At 50.3% G+C, this 23299-nt stretch overlaps 1 protein-coding gene across 2 annotated transcripts in view; it reads left to right on the top strand.

Moving 5' to 3' along the window:
* The first annotated feature begins 349 nt into the window (after positions 1 to 349).
* TGFBI (transforming growth factor beta induced) overlaps positions 350 to 23299 on the top strand; it is a 32750-nt gene continuing 9800 nt past the window's right edge. The window contains exons 1-8 of one of the 2 annotated variants that reach the window (XM_006923098.2): positions 350 to 549; positions 5336 to 5434; positions 14796 to 14860; positions 16159 to 16319; positions 16684 to 16848; positions 17113 to 17259; positions 19336 to 19477; positions 22348 to 22560. In XM_006923098.2, coding sequence (XP_006923160.1) covers positions 416 to 549; positions 5336 to 5434; positions 14796 to 14860; positions 16159 to 16319; positions 16684 to 16848; positions 17113 to 17259; positions 19336 to 19477; positions 22348 to 22560 — 1126 coding nt within the window. In that variant the 5' untranslated portion in view covers positions 350 to 415. The remainder of the gene's footprint in view (positions 550 to 5335; positions 5435 to 14795; positions 14861 to 16158; positions 16320 to 16683; positions 16849 to 17112; positions 17260 to 19335; positions 19478 to 22347; positions 22561 to 23299) is intronic. The other variant, XM_006923099.3, reaches the window with a different exon arrangement.

Here is a 23299-nt window from a genome sequence, read left to right as displayed (position 1 = left end):
GTCTAGTGGAGAGCAGCATTGCTTCTCCCCACTTGAGGCTGCGTTTTGTAGCCTCAAGGCCAGTGAGAAGGGATCTTTGGGCTCAGGGTCCTGCAGGCTCCTAGTGGGAGTGAGACTTGTGGAGAGCCTCGGGCACAGCCGCCCCTAATTGCCTACCTCTCCTTCCCTGAGGACCTGCAGCCTTGGAGCCCAGGAGCAAGTTGGGGAGCCCAGGGAGGAGGACTGGGCAGCGAGGACAGTGAGCGGAGCCGCTCAGCCTGGAGCCTGCGGGCAGGGGGCGGGGGCGGCCGGGCGCCGGGCTCCCGCCCTCCACCCGCCCGCCGGGCCTCCCCGCCCCTCGCTGCGCTTATTAGCCCGGCCCGCGGCTGAGGCGCTCTCACTGCCCCTGCCGTCACTCAGCGCGTCCTCTCGCTCCATGGCGTTCCTCGTGCGGCTGGTGCCCCTCGCCCTGGCGTTGGCCCTGGGCCCCATCACCACCCTGGCGGGCCCCGCCAAGTCGCCCTACCAGCTGGTGCTGCAGCACAGCCGGCTCCGGGGCCGGCAGCACGGGTAAGCCGGCCGCCCACTGGGGTGGCGGAGGGACTGGCTCGGGGCGCCGAGGACAAAGCCCAAAGGAAATGCAGACAGCTGTGGGGCGCTCGCTTGAAGGGACCAGCCCTGCACGAGGCAGAGGGAAGGAGGCGGGGAACGACGGAGGGAAAGCCAGCAGCAGCGGATGCCTTGTGGAGGAAGCGGGTGGGAGAGCTGACTAGTGCCCCCAGACTCAGGCTTTCAGCATCCCCTTCCAACAGACAGGACGAGGGAGGAGTTGGCAGCCCTGCCCAGAATCACTTTGGGAAGTTGGCCAGGGCAGAGAGGAAGCCCACCTAGCAGTGCACACAGTCCAGCCAGGTCCTCGTCCACTGGGGCCACACAAGCTGGGGCCACTCAAGGCCCCCAGAATCCTGCTCACTTGGCCAGGCCCTGCACCCACCACCTAGCACAAGACAGTGTTCTCCAGGCACAGCCAGACCTGTAAAGGCAGTGTGGGTCTCCTCCCCTGCCAGATGAACAGGAGAATTCTATGGCCTCACACACATTGTACAGATGGGGAAACTGAGTCCAGAGGAGACATACCACTTTTCCAAGGTCCTGCAGTAGACACTGGAGCTAGGATTGGAACCTCTCATAAAACAATAGCTGGGTTTATAAGTTTGGGACAGTATCACTGCAGATATTCCTTTGAGACACTGAAGATGTGTTGGCTTTAGGAGACAAACCCAGACAGAGGGTCTGACCTGGTGAAGACCTTGGCAAACCCAGGCAGAGATGGGCAGTGTTCCTACATCCCCAATTAAGCCATCCTGCTCACACACAGCCAGGCTTTGCCATAACTTTCCAGCCTACCTGGTTATACCAACTCCTTCACAACTAAGTAAAACTGTGTGTGGATAGAGTCGTTGTGTAGCTGCCCAAATGCCACTGGGTCTGGCATTCAAACCCAGGTAGTGCCCAGACCTCCTCATGACTGGGAAGATCTCAGATCAAAAAAGTACTCAGATCAAAACTCACTGTTGGGGGTGATGATAGACTTGACTTCATAGCACTTTAGAAAGCCTTGGTTTCCACCCCAGCGGTTCTCTGCGGTTGCGGTTGCATCGTTATCCTGGTTCCCTCTGCCTCTAGCCTTGTGCACTTTCTTGGCCTTTTAGGTTCCCCGGGCTGTGGGGAGCGAGTCTGGCCTCTCCTCGGAGTGAAATCAAGCCAGGCCATGCCACAAACTCAGTATTCTCCTGGAAAGAGGAGAACACCTGGGATGTCCTGGGGTCTTTAGGGAAGTGGAAGTATCACCTTTGACTTAGGCTAGTACGAAAGGGTGAGGGTGCAGGTGGAAAGACAAGGGGGATATGAAGCATAAAAGTCAAAATGTGAGCAACTGGCATTTTCGTTGTCTGCCCACCTCACCTTTGTCCTGTGCCTTTCTTCCAAATGAAACATGTTATTTTATGTATCTTCTGGGAGGTTTCTGTTCCCTCTGTGTCTTAGCCATTATGTCAGAAGATATTATGCCCTGCAGTACTGTCACCCAGGATGGTGTCTGTGCACACGACAGTGGAGCTTTGCTGCGAGTGTTGATAGGGCTCCACCAAGAACCATCTCTATAGCAAACCTCTTTCTTTTCAGAACACAGAAGAGACATTAACCAGCCAGAAAACAGGATTTTTTAAAATATAAATTATGAATTTCAGCTATTAGATCAACTTCCTCTCTACCCTACACACACACACACACACACACACACACACACATACACACCCCCAATACCCCTGCAGGCTAATCATCTTGATTAGCTTCTTGCAGTGCAATTGGAAAGCTCATTATGACCTCCGATGGGCAGAATGGTCTAAGAAGGCACGTGTGCATGCCCTCACCCTGTAAAGTCTGGATGCGCAGACAGGCGAACTGTGACAGTATGGTTGCAGGTGTAATTGCATTGACGCTGATCTAACTGTCCCTGAAAATACTACAGGGCTGCCTGGCCTTGCACGTGGGTGTGGCACCCTATGCAAAATAGATAACCTTGTTCAAGCTCCAGCCCTTCTAAGTGCGTACTGACAAAAAGGGAAGGAAAATCTGTTCACCATTTTAAGGAACTGCAGTGTGATCCAAGATGTGAAGGAAGAAATAAGAGGGTGCTGTGCTTGTGTGAAGCCCTTTATTACACATCACCTCTTTTGCATCTATTGTTCATGTTCCCATTTTACGGATGGAGAAACTACAGTTTAGTGAGATGGAGTGACTTAGTCCAAACACAGAAAGCTGTCAGGAGAGTCGTGACTATGATGTGGTCTCTTGACTCCCAGCTGTATCTGTGTTGCAATAGGGAAGGAAAAAATAATCCCGAAAGAGAACTAAAAATGCAATCCCCTTCTGAATATCAACAACCAAAACTGGACTGAATTTACTGAATTTCCTGATGCACTTGATTTTCAAATCCAAGGTGAACAGCAGAGCTGCTATGCTTCCATCAGGAGTTCCAGAAATGGGATAATCATTTTGATTAAACTTTGGCATAAATTTCCTATATTCACAGCCCACTCCCTCTCACCCTGCTGTGAGAGGGAGCGAGCCACAGTGACCCCCAGATTCTGCTCCTGTCTCAAAAGGCAGCAGCAGTGGAAACACACGCCACAGAGGAATGTTGGAGCCACATTCATAAGAGACTCGCTGACATTCGCCAAACGCCTACGGAAAGTTGCAGGGAATGTGACAATAATTGTTTCCTACTTGGTCAGATAGAAGAATTTCTGAAGTTATACACCTAGGACTGGAGTGTCGCCAGCAGGAGCTCTCCAGAGGTTACTTGGGGACTGCCGTAACCTGTGAATCCCAGACAGCAAACAGATAAACAAGGTGGATCTGTTAGAATCCTCTGGTTGCTGTGGACACTTGGCCAGACCCAGTTAGGACTAAGGAGATGGACTCTTCTCCCTGCCAGCCTGTGGTTTCGTCCCAGCCTTCACTCCTCTGGCCCTCAGGTTCTTCCACCGACTCACTAGTATTTACTCTGCTCCTTGGCCCATTCACCTTTGCTTAACAAACCACAAACTGGACAAGAGGTGACAGCCACAAAGTAGAAGAGATAGAGCTGAGATATAAAAGATCAGCCTGCTCTGTCACCCAATAACCTGGCTCTGAGTATTTGAGAATTGACAAAGGTCTTATAGCCAATGCGATGGGAATGGCAGGTGAAACTCTCTCACTGCAGTATCAGTGTCTTCCTGAAAAACACTGTGCACATCAAATGGTGGCTATTGTTTGCATTTTAAAGTTATAGAAGAATCGATATGAAAGAATGACGACAACTGAAGTTCTCTATGCACGGAGGTTGTGTGAAAGCCCTCAGTCTTTGACAAAGGTCTTATAGCCAATGCGATGGGAATGGCAGGTGAAACTCTCTCACTGCAGTATCAGTGTCTTCCTGAAAAACACTGTGCACATCAAATGGTGGCTATTGTTTGCATTTTAAAGTTATAGAAGAATCGATATGAAAGAATGACGACAACTGAAGTTCTCTATGCATGGAGGTTGTGTGAAAGCCCTCGGTCTTTTCGCTTTGCTGTCTTCTGACTTGTGATTCAGTCGGATGAACTGCCTGCTGCCTGCTCAGGAGGACCCCCTTCCAGTTGTCACTACACAGCCACAGCTGGCTTCTTTTCTCAGAGTCTACTATTGAAAGTCCAGCTACCACATGGCCTGGGCACGCTTTGGGTCAAGACGTGGTACACTAGAATAAAATACACAAAAGCAGAAGCCCCTGGCTCTGGGGAAGAAGGCTTCTCATCAGAACCTGAGCATTTGCACTCAGCTTTTCCATAAGTTCCTGAGGATCCTTCTGAACTGGGTGGTCCTGGGAGCAGTATTTTCATTTAAGTTCATCATTCCGAGCTGTTCTTACACCTTAACCCGGTGCTAGTCCCCTGGCCCTATCTAGAATATCAAAGAAAAAATGAGACAGAGCACCTGCTCTCGAGGTTCCTTGGAGGGTAGTTTAAGATAGGAGACATACGCACCCTGGTCAGTTTTAGGATTCTTTATGGGATCCTTGTTCAAGCGCGGGCTGTCTCCCAGGTCAGAGGCGGATAGACGAATGTCACTCGGGGCACTGGGAGAAGGCTTTCTGAGGGAAGTGGGACTTGGGCTGAGGCCTAAGTATGAATGACTGAGTTCAGTGGGAGAGCGTTTCCTACCCAGGTCCTGATGGCAGCTGGCCACGCCCTCTGGTTTCCAGCTGGGCACTCTGATCAGTTGCGTTTGGTAGCCAGGCAGCTGGCCTAGGGACACAGAGTATGTCTGCATGTGGAGCTGCCTGGGAGGTGCAGGGGCTAGGACATTGGCCTCCCCTCATGATGCATGTGCACTGGGATGACAGCTTAGAGCCTGTAGACATTTTGGCTCAGTGTGAGGTGGAGATGCAGAGACAGGCTGGGGACTTCTTACCAAGCTTCTTTGCTTAGTAAATGTACCACTTTTATTTAGCTAGTTTTCTCAATCTGTAACACACAATCTAAAACTTTTAAGATGCTTTTAGTTCCACTTACCAAATATTAGTGTCAAAGAAGGATATTTACATGAAGAAGTTAGGTCTGTATGTGTGATATACTTTGACAGTTTTTAATTTGGGGAGGGATTTGCCGGGAGCTGATGGAAATCTAGGCCAGGAGGGCCAGCGTCTACCCCCTGGTACCAAGGCTGAGATGACAGTATCTTCTCCAGGTCTAGAACTTTCTAATGACCCAGGAGGGCCCACAGGATGTGCTGGCCATCTTGCTCACACTGCTGCTTTTGTTTTCAGTCCCAACGTGTGTGCTGTGCAGAAGCTCATCGGCACCAACAAGAAGTACTTCACCAACTGCAAGCAGTGGTACCAGAGGAAAATCTGTGGCAAATCCACGTGAGTATCTGTAACCACTGAAGCCTTCCAGCCTCTGAGGAGTCTGGGCTCCATGTTTGGTGGCTGCAGCTACCCTCAGTCCTGGGCCAGCCTTCTGAAAGGTCAGGCTGCCTGGGAGCCACGAAGATGCATGTGCAAACATGTCAGGGAACCGTGTGCTTGGGAGTGGCCGTTTTAGTAAGCTGGCCAGTTTTACATTTTTAAGGCTCCTGACAAGACTTGGATACAGTTTTAAGGACTGATTTGAGATTACAAGAAACATGAAACGTGTGTGTGTGTGTGTGTGTGTGTGTGTGTGTGTGTGTGTCTGTCTGTCTGTCTGTCTGTCTACCTGCTTCTTAATCCTCACTAAATGATACAAATATTATCATTATGGAGAAGCCACCAGCATGTGACTCTGGGAAAGGAAACCCACTGGTGAACTTATACACCACTCCTGCTCTGCAGTCCTAAGATAAACACCCCAAAAGACTGAGAATACCAAGAAATACACACATAATGAGGCAGCATAGCATATTAAGAACATAAACTCGGACTTCCTGATTCAAACCCTGGCTCTGCCACTTACCTGGGCAGGGTGCTTCACCTTGGAACCCTCAATTATTACCTCGTCTGTAAAATGGGAGTAACAATAAGACAACATTCTGGGATTGTCTTGAGGGTTGAATGAAATAATCATGTGAGAGGCTAATGTGTCTGGCACATAGTAAGTGCTCAGTAAATGCTACCTGCCATTACTATTACCCCTAGAACTTGTAAATCTAGGCCACACAAACAGAAATGAGTGTGCCAGTGGGGTGTGGACCAGTGTGGTTACAGTGGGGCTTGTTGGTGCCTCTGTCAGCACGCAGGGAGGTGGCATTCACCCCAACCTCGGGATGGAAACAGGGTGGCATACATGTTCTAACAGAATTCATTGGAAACCTAATCTGTTTTGGCGCCAATCAGCAACAAATCTCAAAGCTGGCTGTCTCCTACAGATAGGAAGATGTGCTATGCAAAACCTCCTGAGCCACTTGTGAGGGCCTGACCTTCCTCTTGTCTGCATGATAGGATTAGGAGACTCGAAGCTACTATCTTGAACACTTTCCCATGTTAGGAGTTTTTAAATGTATTGCTTGCAACATTGCTATTGAGCAGACAGCTCCTCCAACTTCATAACTAACTGAAGGAAGAGAAAATGTTCTTTTCTTTACCGTGTACATGGAAAGAAAATATCCCAACTTGTGCCCCTGATCGTGTTAGGCAATTATCAATCCTAGTATGACTCAAGGGAAATTAGAGATCATGGCAGAGCAGGGGAGAGACCAACAGCTCCCTGGGAGCCTGTCAAGGGCAGGTTCATGACAGCTGGCTCCCCACTTGACCAAACCCAGCTTCAAAGCTGAGGGTTAAGTGAGCTAAAAGGACACATACCTCCGGCTTCAGTAAACGAACACCCAGTGATAATTCTTGCTGCTGTGAACAAAAAGAGATTGCGCAAATTCTGAACCACATATCCTTCCATGGTGCTCATTAATAAAAAATACTTTTAGTACTCTGATTTTTCCCATGTGCCTATATTGTCTACTCAAATAAACAGTTAATTACTTATCACCGAGCCAGGCTCCACATAATTGCTTTTTGGAAGGTGACCAAAGCACTCGTAACAAGCAAACAGCTCTTCCACATCTCAAAGCTCTGGGTTTCAAAGGGCTCTACCTTTTTGTTAGTTCCAGTTTCCCTAAAAATGGGACTTGCTTGTGATGTCAAGCTGGCAGTGGGGTGACACTGGCCATGGTATTTCAGGTGGCCCTATGTTGAGGCATTTGCCCGATGAGTTACCAGTAGGTTGATAACGTTCCTGGCAGTTCCCAGGCTGACACTGCTGTTGATGGTGAGTCGCCGTGGCTTATTGGCTCTTGTACCTGCATCTTTCTCCATCTAGGTGCCAGGACAAGGCACAGGCAGCACAGCAGTGTGTTGGCACAATGTCCTGATGACCCAGTCTTCCCCTCCGGGCAGGTTGGGCTCTGAGAGTGTGATGATTGTGATGCTGCAGCCCCTCACACTGGTGAGCACAGGGCGTCCCAGGCACTGGGTCTGTCCCAGGCACAGTGAGGGTGGGAATCAGGCCGAGCCCAGTGCCAGGTCCCAGCCATCGGCCTAGCTTTACAAAGCCAGAGAGGATGATACGCACACACAACTTCTTAATGTGGCCATGGTTTTTGGCAGCTTCAAAAAGAGGAAATGAAGATAGAAAAACATGAGTTGATATAAAACTTCATGATCTAGGACAAGAGGGTCCCTTCCTAGAACATCACGTGCCTGTCAGGAAGGTGGAGCTGACTTGGAAGAGGTCCAGAGAACTCGGGGAGGGAAAGGGGAAGCAGTGGAGCTCCTCTCTGTTGTCCCCAAGAAAGCTGAGAATGAGCAGCCTTGCAGTTCACTTGTGTACCCAGGTCCAAGACACATGCCAGAGCTGCCACTGACCCCCAGGAATTAAGTGCCATGGGTGGTCAGGAAGAGAAGGGGAGAGAGAGCTGCGCTGGCTGGAGTTGACGTCATCCTGGTGAAAATGGGTCCCTAGGTGCCCTTATTTGGGTAGGACCAGACTGAGAAATGGGGAGCATGGTGGTGGTTGGAGCAAAGATGACTGTCTCAGTGAGGGGCCAACTTGGGCAGTGGAAACTTTCTCAGCAAGACTCCAGGGGAAAGGCTGGAGCAAAAGTATACTTTGGGATGAAAGGGAACAAAGTGTCAAGGGAAAGGGGGCAGCACAGGCCACCAAGGGGCCCAAGACCAAGGGGAATTTAAACTTGAAAGCAAACAAGTGAGACTTTGCAGTGTCTGGTCACACAGAGACCCAGGAGCTGGAGCCACCTCTAACTAGAGGGGGCCATACTTAGCACTCCCCTCAGGGGACACTACATTGTCCTCTGACAATAGCTTTCCTGTATTTCCAAAAAGAGAAGAAATCGAATCTTTGGTACTATTTGTCAAGCCCGACATATGGATTTTATTACAGAAAGTGGTTACTAGTGGGCCTCTATTTAGTGACTTGAGTGAATTTTATTGCTTGGAAATCCAAGTTAGCTTTTATTTCAGATCCTAAAAAGCACCAGAGTAATACAATAGCTAATCAAACAGAGAGTTATGAGGGAGACAGCATCCCACTCTGATTTCGGGTACCAGTCTGATCAGTAACCATAAAATTTTTATATGCAGCAGCTTGAGCAATGGTGCAGGAAATTGTGGTCAGGAAGCCTTGCTGCCTCTCGACAGGCCTCCTTTGTGCAAACCTCGGCAAGAGGGAGGCCTAGTTAACAGCCAAGTTGGAGCTGACATCTTGGGGCTGTAATAGCCTTTGCAGGAGCTCAGACATCATAAACGTGGCACCAGGAGACCAGCAGGATCTGGCAGGTTGGGGTGGCAGCTGTCCATTCCAAAAGTCTTGAAGTTGTTTCACAAGCAACACATTTCACAAACGCAATAGCCCTTCTCTGGAGCCAAGATGAGCTGGCAGGGTATTCCCCTTTCTCTAGTAGCAAGCATTGCTTTGCCCAGGGGCTGAAATAATACTTCTTCAGCACTGTATTAAAGCTTAGAAACTTGACTTTTACCAAAGCCAGCTGGTGTATGCTTGAGCTTTTCCGTCAGCCGACAGAGCTCTTTCCAGTAGATCTCATTCTGGCAGGGCAGCCAGGGACATGGCAGTGAAGCTGAAGAAGAGCCCTGTTTGTCCTCCCTTTCCTGTGTCCCACAACCTTGATGCCAAGAGGGAAAAAAAAAAAAAGAAGATGACGAGAAGACATCTAGGAAAGCCAGGCTGTCCCCAGACTCACACCAGCATCTCGTTCCCCGTTTCATATTCCCTGTGCACCAGCAAAGAGGTAGGACCCACGGATAATCTCCGAAATAGCTGAGATTTTACGTCCACCCAACACCAGGGATTCACCAAACCAAACACCTCTGTTAGGCAGGGCTTCCTGAAGGTTCTGTCTCATTCTGCAAACTCCTAGGAGGCAGCTTAGCCGACATGGAATTTTGTTCTGTTGAGTATTTCCATGAATCCATGTACCACCTCAGGTAAGGCCCTGTGGGAGGCGAAATAATGACCCCCGGAATATGTCCACATCCTAATCCCTGAACCTGTGAACATGTTCCCTTACAAGGAAAAAGAGACCTTGCAGACATGATTAAGTTAAGGGTCTTGAGACAGGGAGATTATCCTGGATTATCGGGTAAATCCAATGTAATTGTAAGGGTCCTTATAAGAAGGAGGCAGGAGGGTCACGGTCAGAGAAGGAGATGTAACAATGAAACAAATTGGAGTGATGCCTCCACAAGCCAAGAAATTCAGGTAGCGTCTAGAAACTGGAAAAGATAGGTAATGAATTCTTCCCTAGAGCCTCGAGAAGGGATACTTACAGCCTTCGATTTTAGCCCTGTAAGGCCAGTTTCTGACTCTAACATCCAGAGTTGTGAGATAATAAATTTGTGTTGTTTTAACCTACTAAATTTGTGATAATTTGTTATAGCGACAATGAGAAACTAATACAGGCCCTATCTATGGAGTTATATAGATGTATTACGAGGGATTTATTTATTACAATGTTATTTCATCAGTGGCCTCATGTAGGACATTGCTTTCAATTAAGTTAACCTAATTTCAATTTTAAAGTTTATACTCAGAGTTTTTTAAGAATAAGCTCAACAACTGAGCCCTTGGTAAATACCAAGCATCTGTTAAGTGCTTTACTTATGTAAGCTCATTCAATTCTTACAATCACCCTATCAGATCAGTTTGATTATTAGCCAAGAAGGCCTCAGGGTCAGCAGAGGCCATTTGGCCCAGAGTCACCAAACTACTCCTGGTTGCTCCCCTGCAGTCTGGTGTCATTTTGATCTGCTACGAGGGGACTCGCCAACACCTCTAGTGAGATGATGAAGGGCATGGGAACTGAAGAGACACGGTCAGCATCCAGAAACCCCTCAGATGCCCTCACACACCACTCAGAAGCAGAATGCCACAGAAAAACGTAACTACATTTTCTGAAGACTCAGTCTCACTACTAACCAAGCTGTGCCCGGTGAATGGGGTAGTGGTGGGATCTTTGGGGGTGGGCACTAGGTTAAAACAAGCCTTTTTTCACCAGGAGCTCAAGATTTTTATTTTCTACCGGGAGGCTCAAGAAAGCTCAGCTCAATTTCCAAGGCCAGGAGTGCAGAAAATGAACCACTCCAGGCAGGCGGTCTGTGGGGCATGTTGAATGTCTAGACAGTATCGGGCTTTGTTTGTTCTGTGACTCCACTTGGAAATCATGATACACTGAACGGTTTACCTTCTGTCACAGGAAACCGGCTCTCAGGCTCCATTCCTTACTCCACCTATGTCCAGGGTCTAGTTAATCTCTAGAGCATTTACAGCCACAAAAGCCAGCCAAAAGCATGAAGGATACTTGGGAGACAGTGATTGTTTTAATGTACTCTATTAACTTCTTGGAAAATGATTAGGGGAGAGAAACACCAATACTTCTGCCTTTATCCAATCATCTGTAAAAATTTTGGAGGGGACCGGAGGAGGGCTTCCCAAATACCCCTATTCTTACGCCTTGCATTGGCACTGTCTTTTTACTTTATCCAATCATCTGTAAAAATTTTGGAGGGGACCAGAGGAGGGCTTCCCAAATACCCCTATTCTTACACCTTGCATTGGCACTGTCTTTTTACTCTCCCCGCCCCCCCCCCAAGTTAAATGCCCTTCTAAATTGGGTGGCTTCCTTCATTTTTTTCTTCAAATTGTTCTTCTGTCCAGGGAAGCTAGAACAAAAATATTGATGACTCTTAACCCTAGAAGATATGCTTTTTCTGACCTAAGGGTTTTACTTATTGGACTGTGTCAGGACAAGGAGAGCCAGGAGCCTTTAACTGGAACAGCTTTTGCTAATGAGATTCAATTCAGAGACCAACAGATTGGTCTTCTCTGCTCAGGTAGGCCCAGGAACTGTGGAGACATAGATGGGAGCTCCCTGTGGTCTCTACCCTTTGCTGTGTTCATCCGAGAAAGATGGCATCATGACTGCCCCAGCCCCGTCCCCCTAAAGCATGTGTGTTCTCCCCCAGGCCAGAGCCCAAGGAGAGTGGCACACTAAGCTGAGAACAGGGACTGCTCATCCAGAAAGGTCTGGTCAAGAGGTGTCTCAATGGGCTGTCTTCCCAGTCTGCAGTTTCCAGCTGCCCTCTGCTTCTTTGGGACCATGCAGACTGGTTCTGAGGAGAGCTGGTATTGTTGGGACAGGGAACCTGCCAACATCTCAACCTATAGGGCTGCCAGGCTCAAGCTGAGAGGCATGGCTTACACCTGTGCACCTAGAGAGTGCCAGGGATGTCCCACTATGGGCAGAGGGAGGGCAGGAGAGGGAGCAGTCAGCAGGGTGATAGGTTTAGGAGAAGGCTTCCTGGCAGAGAACCAGGAAAAAGCCTTCAGCTAGGGAACTGAGCCCCTGCCAGGGGTAGCGTGCCACCCACTGGGAGACGGGGGTGCAGAGAGCCCACGCAGAGAGGCACAGTGAATGCTGACAAGGGTTAGCTCTCATGACATTGGAGAGAACACTTGTGTCCTCTCGCTGTCAGACTTTCCAAATCAGTCTGCTTTCCCGCTAATATGTGCATTGTCAAGAACAATGGGAATGGGATTGGACTCAGTGAAATTCGAGGAGCACCCTAGATCTGCCCCTACCCTGCCTGTGGTCTTAAGAAACCCCTTGGCCCTTCAGAGCCCTTGCAGCTTTCTGATTCCATCCTAAGTCTCATTCTCCACGCTGAATTTTCTGCTTAGCTCTGTCCTTTCTCCCCAGCCCCTCAGCCCTCCCATTTCTCCTGTGTCATTCTCACCCCTTCCCCCTGCCCCCGCCTTTCTCCACACACACACTTGGTTACAGGAACCAGTTCACACTTGGGGAGTCGGTTTTCTTTTGTCCCCAATGAAATCCTGGTGAGGCCAGCTGAGCTGTTGAGCTCTCATGTGGTTCTTTTGGGGGTGGAACTCAGATGCTGACATCCTGGAAAAAGAGTCTTCCTCAGGTGAGTCACATGACTCAACACGGCCATCGTGGCTTGAGGCTCCAAGGCATGGAGTATGTAGCATCCATGTATACAGGGGTCCCCAGAAATAAAGAAGGCTTTTAGAAGACCCATCTTGTAACTGTGCTTCTCCAATGCCATGGAATGTCACTCAGGCACTTTTGGAAAGAATCTAAGCTTTAGGGGAGTTGACCTGATCCCATTTCCCCTACCCTAGCCACAGAACCCTGATATTTATCAGAGGAGGCCTAGGATCCCATGCACGGCATCCCCTGGTACTGTGGGCTCAAGGCTTGGACCTCTCCCCAGAATTAGCTGGGAGAAGCTGGCAATCTACTTCTTTGAAAAAAATAATCTGGAAATAATCCCATTGACTAGAATTGCAAATGTGAGATTGGAAGGAAACTTAGAGATCATCTAGTTTAACTTCATCCCATTTTGTAAATCAGGAAACTGAGGCTCAGAGAGAATGGGCTTTCAGGGTCACCCTGCTAGTTACTGATAGATCACATGCCAAGCCTCCTAATTCTAGTACAGTTTCTATTACACCGTGCTGCCTTTGAAAGGTTGTATATCAATCAAATCTTATTTTAGTTTCCGAAGATAAAATTGTAGGTTGGTCACGTTGAGTCCTAAGACCACCAGCCCATTAACCTTTCTAAGTATAGGGATGAAAGGTTAAACAGGAAGGATGGGGAGCGGGCTGGAACAAAGGGAGACAAGGAAGGCAGGAGGATGGAGAGAGCAGGGTGAAGAAGAATGTGCATGGCATGTCACTCAGCCATTTCCTAGGGGAACCTTTTTGGACAAGTGATACAGGTGGCTCCCTGGCAGCCTGAGAATCCTAGCCTGGCCATCTCTGAAACACCACTTTGGATAACATGAACCAGGCTTCATCTTCTCATGACTCACCCCAGAGCTTCCCCAGGCGACTCCAGGGGAATTAATAAGAGCAGAATGTCCAGGCTCATTGAGAGCACCCTTCCTCTCCCCAAAGCCCGATTTCTTCTGGATCTGCCTCCTTGTCTTCTGGCGATGTCATCCAGCAGTCTGTGAGAGCCCCGGAGTGAGCAGTTCAGTGGTAAAACCCACTGCAGTCAAAGTCTGAATTCTCTCCTGTCCCAAAGAGCATATCCATGTATAAGAAAGGAAGGGGCAGGACATGGCTGTTTGCATCTAGCTGCAGAGAAGGGCTGTGCTCACACTGCAGGTGCACAGCGGCCTGAGGCAGATCCTGGGGATTTGGTGTGAAGCGAGTCTTAAGTGTAGGCTTTAAGAACATTTACTTCCTTACAATGATATTTGAAATTCTCAGTCTTGGGGCTTCTCCAGAATATTGGGTTAGTCGAAGCTGTGTTTCAGACCTCCAGAAGCGGGTAAATGTTCCTCAGTGGACTGGTCTGAGTAAGAACAAGAGAAAGTTTTGTTCCTCTGTCAAATGATTTCAAAGTTTAAAACGACATACTGCCAGTCTTGTTCCTCCAAATACAAAGAATCTTGCAAGCCGGTGATATTGGTTGCCACCTGGAAGGAGGATGGAGTGGTTGAGGGGGTGGATGGTGAGCGCTTCACTCTACAATCCTCTGTATATTTTTGATTCGAACCCCTGTAAATGTTTTCATTGATTAAACTTTTGTTCTAATTTAAAGAAGTGGAAAACTTCTTTGTTTTTATTTTGATTTTAAAAGTTTTAAAGTTTGATTGCAAAGACTGAGAAAGCCTTGATGATCCTATACACACTACCGTTCTTGGTTAATAACTGGGAGAGCTAGAAGGCCATGAGAGATTTAATCCCATGACTATCACACGGTGTGTATGTCCGTTTTACAGATGAGGAAACTGAGACCCAGAGAGGAGGTGGGACCGGCTGGAGAGGTCCCTTAGTTAGCGGCAGCCTCAGAGCTAAAACAGGTCCAAGGCTCTTTCTCCTCCTTCCTGCTGCCTCTCAGGAGTACCGACCACTGGGTCCCCATGAATTACGTTGCAGATAAATTCCCAGTATGTTTTCGAATCCCACTGTTGCATATACTGCCCCAGTCATCTGACTGGTTCCCAGTTGGATTGTCGTAGGTGATGGCAAGCACTGGGAACATTCTACAAAGCCGAGGAGGAGTGACAAGCTCTTTGCCAATGAAAGGCACAAATATGACTTAGTGAATAATCTCCCCTGCAAGCAAGACGTTTTACCTGCCATTTCCTTTAATTGTCAATAGAGGCCATTCTTCCTGCAGAAGACATATGGCATGTGAGGGGGGAAGCCCTGCCTAACACTACATATGTGTGTGCCTCATTGCAGAGTCATCAGCTACGAGTGCTGTCCTGGATATGAAAAGGTCCCGGGAGAGAAGGGCTGTCCCGCAGGTGAGTAGCCAGGCCTTGCCTGTTGGTGCGGGAGGAGGGCAGAGGTAGGAGAGAGGCACACCCAGGTAAAAGGCAGCAGAGTCTGAATGGAGGTCCAAAGGATAAGGCTGTGTGGACTTTCTCCCCATGTGCTCTATGGCCTTTCGGCCCCATGTGAGGGCGAGAGGATGGAAGTTGGAAACTGAGTTTCCTGCACTGCTCCTTCCTGTTCAAGCCAACCCCCTTGCGGTGTGGGGGAACAGACTCCAGTTCTGACCTGCCTGTGCTCTTCTCACCAGGCATAGGCTCCCGGCCCTGTTGGCTCTGGCTGGGAGTGTTTCTCAACACAACCCGCATTTCCAATCACCCTGCTAGGGAATGGGATAGGCTTGGTCTCCAGCTGGGCTGGGAACACTAAGCCACCCCTACCTCGCTTTGTCGAAACTCGGCCTATTGGAGTTCCATAGAAAACAGCAGCAGGCCGGCAGGCTCGCTCATGGTCAGCAAAGGGCGCCACGACGAGCTGTGTGGGACCAGACTGAGTGGCACCTGTGAATTTCATTAGCCCCCTTACTTTAGTTCCATACACCACCAGGAACTGTGCAGAAGAGGGTTTTTTTTTCTAACTTTGAAATATTTGCAATTTTATTAGACAAGATATGAGACCGAGACGTAAAAGGAAGTGGGTAATTTGCTTGGTGCCAAGGTCGTGAAGGGGGGTGCAGTTGGCGTGGGCTAGGCCATGGCGTTCCTCACTTAAGTGGAAGGACAGGTGGGAAATACAGAATGAGAAAGGAGAACAAACTCAGAAGGGGTGCTCAACCTCTGAGCCTTAGTTTCACGCCCCGTAAAATGAATGTGAAGCTCCCTGTGCGAGGGGAAGGCCCACCTAAGCTTCGGACTCCTTTTAGGAGATAACATTTTGTTACTCGTAAATACAAAGAATTGTAAAATTCTTTTATTCTAGGGAATTGATTTCAATAAATACATAGATCTGCAAGACTAGTTTATAATTAATGTACAGCTATTTCAGGTGTACATTGCCTGTATTATCTAAATGTCTAGGAACTAAAGCATTGCCCTGCTGTGGTTAAAATGGTTAAAAATTACCAATGAGTTGAGTTCAGGTAGGAAAGCATTTGACCGAGTTGTTTTAAGAAGCATGTGACAGGCCTCAGGTTCCCCAATGGTAGGCCATCCGTGGGCCTTCCCACACACTTCTCCTGCAGGTGTGCCATCCTCTCTGCAGACCAGGGAGGGGGTGGTCTGGTGGGGGTAGGCCCCAAAGGCCCATGCTCCTGTGTCCTCTGCCCCTGCAGCCCTACCGCTCTCAAACCTTTACGAGACACTGGGAGTCGTTGGATCGACCACCACTCAGCTGTACACGGACCGAACAGAGAAGCTGAGGCCCGAGATGGAAGGGCCTGGAAGCTTTACCATCTTCGCCCCCAGCAATGAGGCCTGGGCTTCCTTGTCAGCTGTGAGATGACCTCCTTATGTTTAGGGGATTCTTATTGGGGACTGCCTTACTCCCCAGAGAGAAGGGCTGGTGGGCATGAGGATGAGACTGTGGTGATTTCTCATCGTTTTGCAAAACTTTTTCCCTTAACCCTCAGGTGAAGCCAGGGAACTTGAGCTAAAATATACCTCACCAAGTTGCTTCTAATGCCCCATCTGTCCAATTGGACACAGACAGACTTCAGTGCTTCCTGAAGAGGGGTCCTTGGCAGAATGGGGGCCTGGGGTCACGGGGGCCTCAGAAGCATCTCTGCCAGGGGAACAAGGACCTATCTCTTGAACGCGGCATCCTCAGCCCCTAATTGCCACACTGGCCTCCCTTCCAGGAAGTGCTGGACTCCCTGGTAAGCAACGTCAACATCGAGCTGCTCAACGCCCTTCGCTACCACATGGTGAACAGACGGGTCCTGACAGACGAGCTGAAGCATGGCATGGCCCTCACCTCCATGTACCAGAACTCGGACATCCAGATCCACCACTATCCCAATGGGGTAGGGATTCGCCCATTCTGTGGCGCTGCCCTGTACCTGCCCTGAGCCCACTCCTGGTCCACGCTTGGGGCTGCTCCCTGGGGTTTGGTCCCGCAGGTGAGATGAGCTGTAGATAATCCTATGCCCCCTGCACCTGCTTCTCCTCGGGCCCTCGGGTCTCGCAGCTTGTGGAACCCACATTCTGTGCTGTGTCTTCCCTGCCTGGGGCTTTGAGATGGTGCCTCCGATGTGTTAACTGCTCATCCCCGCTTCTTCTCCGGGCAGATTGTGACCGTCAACTGTGCCCGGCTGCTGAAAGCTGACCACCACGCGACCAATGGTGTGGTGCACCTCATCGATAAGGTCATCTCCACCATCACCAACAACATCCAGCAGATCATCGAGATCGAGGACACCTTCGAGACCCTTCGGGTGAGGAATTGCCCTGGGAGGAGGCCCAGCCTACACCGCCTCCCAACAGGGGCTCCTTTTGCTGAGGAGCAGAGGAGGTCTCCATGGGGCATTTAGGGGGCATGGAGCAAGTTCCTCTAAATGCCCATAAACCTGGAGAATCTGCTGATCACACCCTCAGCCTGACCACAGGAAACATCATAATCCTGGCTGCAGAATTCCCACCACCTGTCTTCTCCTGTGTAAAGCTTTCCTTACCTTGGCCCCCCTGGAAAGTTCAGTGGTCTGTGGCCGCAGCAAGACAGGGTCCTTTGAGCCTGCATGACAGGTTCCAGAGATGGGAGGGCCCTTCCTCCCAGATGGTGGTTCCCTTGTGTGGGGCTAGAATAAACGGCCTATCAGGCTGCATGATCTTCTTGACCACACATTCCCACCATGGGACCCCTGCTCCAGCCATCCCCATGTTTCCTTAGAGCCCAGGCCAGCAGAGAAGCCACCGATGTGGACATGGGAGCTGAAATTTGACTTCTGGCCTGGCTTCTGACTGCCCTGGGCCCACAGATCACTGTTCCTCCCCCACTGCCCAGAAGACATTTGCCTTACAACCGGAGTAGTGAGCAGGCGTTCCTCTTAGCAACGGCTCCTCAGAGGAAGTGAACACAAGCTGCCCTGTCAGGGTTTTTGCCCTGATTCATGGAGGACTTCCTGACCACAAAGGACACCAAGTGGGAGTGGGGTAGCTCCTCCCCTGGAGATCTCCAACACAGAGACAAACACCCCCGGGCCAGGCGGACACTGAGGTGGCCTCCGGAAGTGGCTCTGGAGGGCCCTGGGGACCCTGCTGTCTAAGCTTTTCCCCTGCTTTCCTCCTGGGCCCGCTCACAAGTCAGGGTTTGCGAGGGCATGATGTTCCCACAGAGTTGGTAGCACATCTTTCGATCCCCACCAAGTAACCTCCCTTACTGTTTAGGTTTGGCCAGTACTCCCTCCTTACTTCTTCCCCTTTGGCCCTCCCTAACGCCCACCCTTCCTTCCACAAACACATACTTATCAAGCACCTGCTACTTCTCAGGTGTTGTTCTATGTGCCAGGATTAGAATGGTGAACAGGACAGACACATTCTGTCCTCAGTGGCACGTATATTCTTTCTGGGGAGAAACAAGGTAGCCACAGATTGTGCTGAGCGTTGTGAAGTCAGTAAGTAAGTGGTGAGCAGAGGAGGCCAGTGGGCCCCGGATGGTCAGGGACGGTCTCTCTGGAAGAGGTGACTTTGGAGCTGAGGCCTGAAGGATGAGAACAGCCAGTTGTATAAAACATGGGTTCAGGAGCACAGTGGGCAGAGGGGAGAGTGGGAGTAAACAAGAGTAAAGACTCAGAGGCAGGAACAGCGAGCCGGGAGGCCAGCGGGGCCAGAGCGAAGACAACCAGGCAGCCAGAAGGAGAGGAGGGAGTGGGAGGCTGTGAGGGCCCAGCTCCTGCAGGGTCGTGCAGACTTGGCAAAGGAGTATGTCTTCATCCTGAGAGCAGTAGGAAGCCCTTTATACTTTTAGATCATTCTGGCTGCTCTGTAGAGAATGGATTATATGATCTTTACACTCTCAGCGTTCATGCAAGTAATTATTACAAGTAACTAATTACGACATGATAAGGACAGCAAGCTATGCGAGGATGTGTAAAAGACAAACTCGTGTTCACTGGGGGTGGGATGAGGGTGGGAGGCACGGCCCCGGGTCTCCATTGACTACCTAGAGGCACGACATCTTCGTCAAGGCCCAAAGAAGAAATAGGAGTCAGAGAAGCAAAGAGAGGGGAAGGGCAATGGGAAGGGCAGAGGTAACGGCAGGGGCACAGGCCTGGAGGTACAAAGGAGGAAGCACACGAAGTAACTGAGAGGTGGCCAGAGTGCCTGGGGCTCAGGCGGGGCAAGGCCTCTGGAGGCGATGGTAGGAGGTGAGCTTTGGGTCAGCTTGTCTTTTCATCTTGGGCTTCTACAAGAGCCTGAGCCCTCTGAGGGAGGACGGGTGAGGCTGTGTGCCCTTTGTCTGCGGAGAATCCCAGAGCCTTCAGGGAACGCTCCATCCTCTCCCCTCCCCACAGGCTGCTGTGGCTGCATCCGGGCTCAACAACCTGCTCGAAGGTGATGGCCAGTTCACGCTCTTGGCCCCCACCAATGAGGCCTTTGAGAAGATCCCTGCTGAGACCTTGAACCGCATCCTGGGTGACCCAGAGGCCCTGAGAGGTGAGCACCCCTCTGCTCCTGCTGCCACCTCATTGGAGCCGCCATCCTGAGCCCAAGGCCTGCTCTCGTCCAGGATGGACATGTCACCTGCGATCCTGTGTCAGGATAGACATGCTCCCCGCCATCCTGTCCCACTGCTCCCAGTCAGCCCTACCTTTGCAGAGGCCAGAGCAGAGCCCTGGTCAGAGGCACGCATATGGAATCCAGCAGGCTTTGTCTGGGGATACAGTCAGGCTGAGGCAGGAGGCAGAGCTGGAGGTCCAAAGCAGGCCCTGGCCAGACTCAGAGAGGGTTAAAGGCCCGAATGATCAAAGCCAGAACAAGGCAGTGTGGGAAGGGATAGCAGGTCCTGGCATCCTTGAAATGGAATCATCATGCTCACCCTTGAACATTTTCTATGTCTGGTCAGGGGCCTCATGGATAATCCAGAATAATAGTTAAAAACCGGTAATAGTCAACTCTTGACTCTTCATTGCTGGGTCCTCCCTCACGTCCTCAGTGAGCTGCTGAGTTAGGAGGTGCATTAATTATTGCTGGAGGAGAAGGAAGGACGAATAGTGTGAGGAGATTAGGAGGGAGGCCAGGCTCTGCGTTCCCCCCACCCTTCCCCCTGTAGCTCCAGGGCCACTGAGCTGCTACCAGGTGACCTCGAGTCCCCTGCAAAAGAGAGTAGTCCCCGGGTCTCCTGTGTACCCCAACCACACTTATTCTTCTCAAATATAATCCAAGAATAACTTCATTTCTTTTGAATCTATTTAAGCCCACCTTTGAAAGGTACTGTATAAAATGCCCAATGCATTTCTGATACCCTGTGAATGCAAAAGGCTCTCCTCGCAGCCATGCAGGGACAGGAAAGAGCACACTTCTGAAAGCACAGATGCAGACATGCCATGTCCAGGTGTCGTGGCGCCTCTACATGCCTGGCCTGTGCCGGGAGCCAGGCCACAAGAGTGAACATGGTACAGCCTTTACCTTCAAAGACGTTTAAGGCTCGAAGACTTAAAAACAGACAACAGACTTAAAAACAGGTCCTTGAGACCTGATGTAGTGAGCACGATGACAGAGATACTCCCAGGATCGTGGGGTGAGGCCACTGGTGGGGCACCTGAGGGGTCCAGAAGGCTTCCGGGAGGAGGTGAGAGGCAGGCACATCTCAGCGTATTTAGCTTTCCATTTAGAACTACGTTCTACCCAAAACATGTTTTGTACTGAGTACATTTTGATCTTGTAGATATCAGAACTTCTTATTATAAAGTGAAAGAAAAAACCACCCCTAATTTATCCCCTTTGTACATCTGCCTTTTCCTGCTCAGAAACCTATTTGCTCAAAGCAAGAGTCCTCTGTGTGGGGCTTGGCTGGTAGCTGGAAAGCAGAGGGCCACGAGGCTGCCCAACAGTCTCCTGGTTGTTACCAGCAGGTTGACAGGCAGGCAAGAAGCGGCCCCAGGCTGGTGTCCTCCCCTTTGAAGACTGGCGTCCAGCCCTAGCGCTGCTCACCCTGCAAGTGACCCTGACAGGTCACCCCTACCCCACCCAAGCCTTCAGTTTCTGTCTCTGAAAAGCTAAAGACCCAAGGCTTCATTCCCATAGCAGTCTTGCTGTCTTTTCTCTTCCCACTGGCTGAATCAGGTCAGCACTGGCTTTCAATGCCCATGACACTTCTGCAGGAGCCCGATGACTCTGCAGAGCCTCAAAGCTTCCTCCTGTGATGGCTCTGCAAGACCTCAGCTTCCTCCTGTCTGTGACAGTGGGGTTTTGGTTCCCACAGTCAGGACAAATTGAAACTCGCCTCTGCAGTGAGAATGTGAGATAAAGGGCCTTGGTGGCCTTGGTGACCTTGGTGAGCAGCCGTGCTGGAACCTGCTCGGCCTGGCGGGGGCCGGAGCATGCCCCCCTCATCTGCTCTTCACAGTTTCCTCAGGGCCCCCAGCCCCTGTCTGATCTCTAAATTAAAACAAGTAAATAAATGATTATATTTATGATTTATGGGAGGGGAGAATGGGATGGCAAAGACCGTATCTCACTGAATCACTATCCCCGACGCCTCAGACAGAGCCTGGAGACTAGTAGCCTTTGGGTAAAATGAACAAAAACAAAATGTACAAATAATTCCAAGCCTCATTTATTACAGTGTCTGGCTTTTCCAACCACATTTTACAAGTTTTTTAAAGGTCAGTAGATAAAATGACCCAGGGTAAACTCATCTGAGTTTTTCCCCTACCCCTGAAGTTCAGGTCTTTATAAGGGAAGTCCCCCTGAAGTTCAGGCCTTGGTAAGAGAAGACCCCCGAAGTTAGAAAGCTAACCACTGACCTTCATTAGGCATTTTCTCTGTCGTCCGGCACTGTACTGGGTGCTTCACATTCACAGTTGCATTCTGTCCTCAGTGGCACGTATATTCTTTCTGGGGAGAAATAAGGTAGCCACAGATTGTGCTAAGCATTGTGAAGTCAGTCAGTAAGTGGTGAGCAGAGGAGGCCAGTGGGCACTGGATGGTCAGGGACAGTCTCTCTGGAAGAGGTGACTTTGGAGCTGAGGCCTGATGCCAGCCCTAGGAGACAACTGCTGTGCTTACCTCCACTTGACTGATGAGGAAGTTGAGATTCTAAGAGGGTAAATGACTTGCCCAGGTTCCCACAGCTGATAAATGGCTGAGCTGGGATTCAGACTCAGGCAGTCCGTCCACAGAGGCCCGGCTAGCTTCAGATGGACAGCAGACAGGAGGAGAGGAGGGTCTGGGCCACTGGGTAGCCCAGCCTGAAGGTCAGCGTTGGCGAGAACAGAATCCTCACAGCCTCGGGCAGGTTGCACGCCGCCCCCGAGGTCAGCCAGGAGCGGCACTGACTTGCCTGTGTTCTGTTCGGCCCCCAGACTTGTTGAACAACCACATCCTGAAGTCAGCCATGTGTGCCGAAGCCATTGTTGCGGGTCTGTCCGTGGAGACCCTGCAGGGCACTACGCTGGAGGTGGGCTGCAGCGGGGACATGCTTACCATCAACGGGAAGGCCATCATCTCCAATAAAGACACCCTGGCCACCAATGGTGTGATCCACCATATCGATGAGCTGCTCATCCCAGACTCAGGTAAGCCAGGCCTCAGGGGCTTTGGTCCTGCCAGGCCCACTATCCCCTCTGCCACCCATGGTGGCAGGGCCAAGGGAATTCAGGGATATTTGGGGCCACTTCTCTGCCTAAACCCAGCTCACGGCCTCTCAGGAGAAAAGGCCTGGGCACCGGGTGGGTTGTGGCCAGGTTGTGAAGCATCTTGAGCTACAGGCACGAGAGTCCAGACATTATCTTGGAGGCAATAGAGAGCTGTTGAAGTTGTCTGGGGGAGGGAACGGCTCAATCACAGAAGCCTTTCAGAAGATCTGCCTGCTCTGGTTGGGCATTAAGGACCATTTGCTCACCTCAGAGCAATCGCTTTCTCAAAAGTCTCCAAGTATCCCAAGGTCATAGACATTAGAAGAAATGACCAAATGGACTTTGGCTTGGTTTCATTCAGCATCCTAGCCCCATTCTGGGATTTCAGGGAGGTCTACTGCCCATGAGTGAAGAAATTTCACAGGAAAAACCAAACCAGAAAAAACACTTTCTGTGGGTGTGGTCACTAGCATTTTTTGCTGTTCCAAAGCCATGACAGACAATGCTGCCTTCCTCCCCAGCATTAGGCAGTGTCCTGACCGAGTGGTGGGTCAGAGGCTGACCTCTGCCCAATTGAACCTCACCTCACTTCCCCAACCAGTGAGATATCTGGGTGACTGTCCCCTGATGACACAAACCCACAGTGCCCCAGCAGTGTTTAGAGGGGTTGTTGACTCAC

The sequence above is a fragment of the Pteropus alecto genome, unplaced genomic scaffold (genome assembly GCF_000325575.1).
Source record: "Pteropus alecto unplaced genomic scaffold, ASM32557v1 scaffold78, whole genome shotgun sequence".
Lineage (NCBI taxonomy): Eukaryota > Metazoa > Chordata > Mammalia > Chiroptera > Pteropodidae > Pteropus > Pteropus alecto.
The sequence above is the reverse complement of the archived record's forward strand: the minus strand, read 5'-3'. Positions and strand labels throughout refer to the sequence as shown.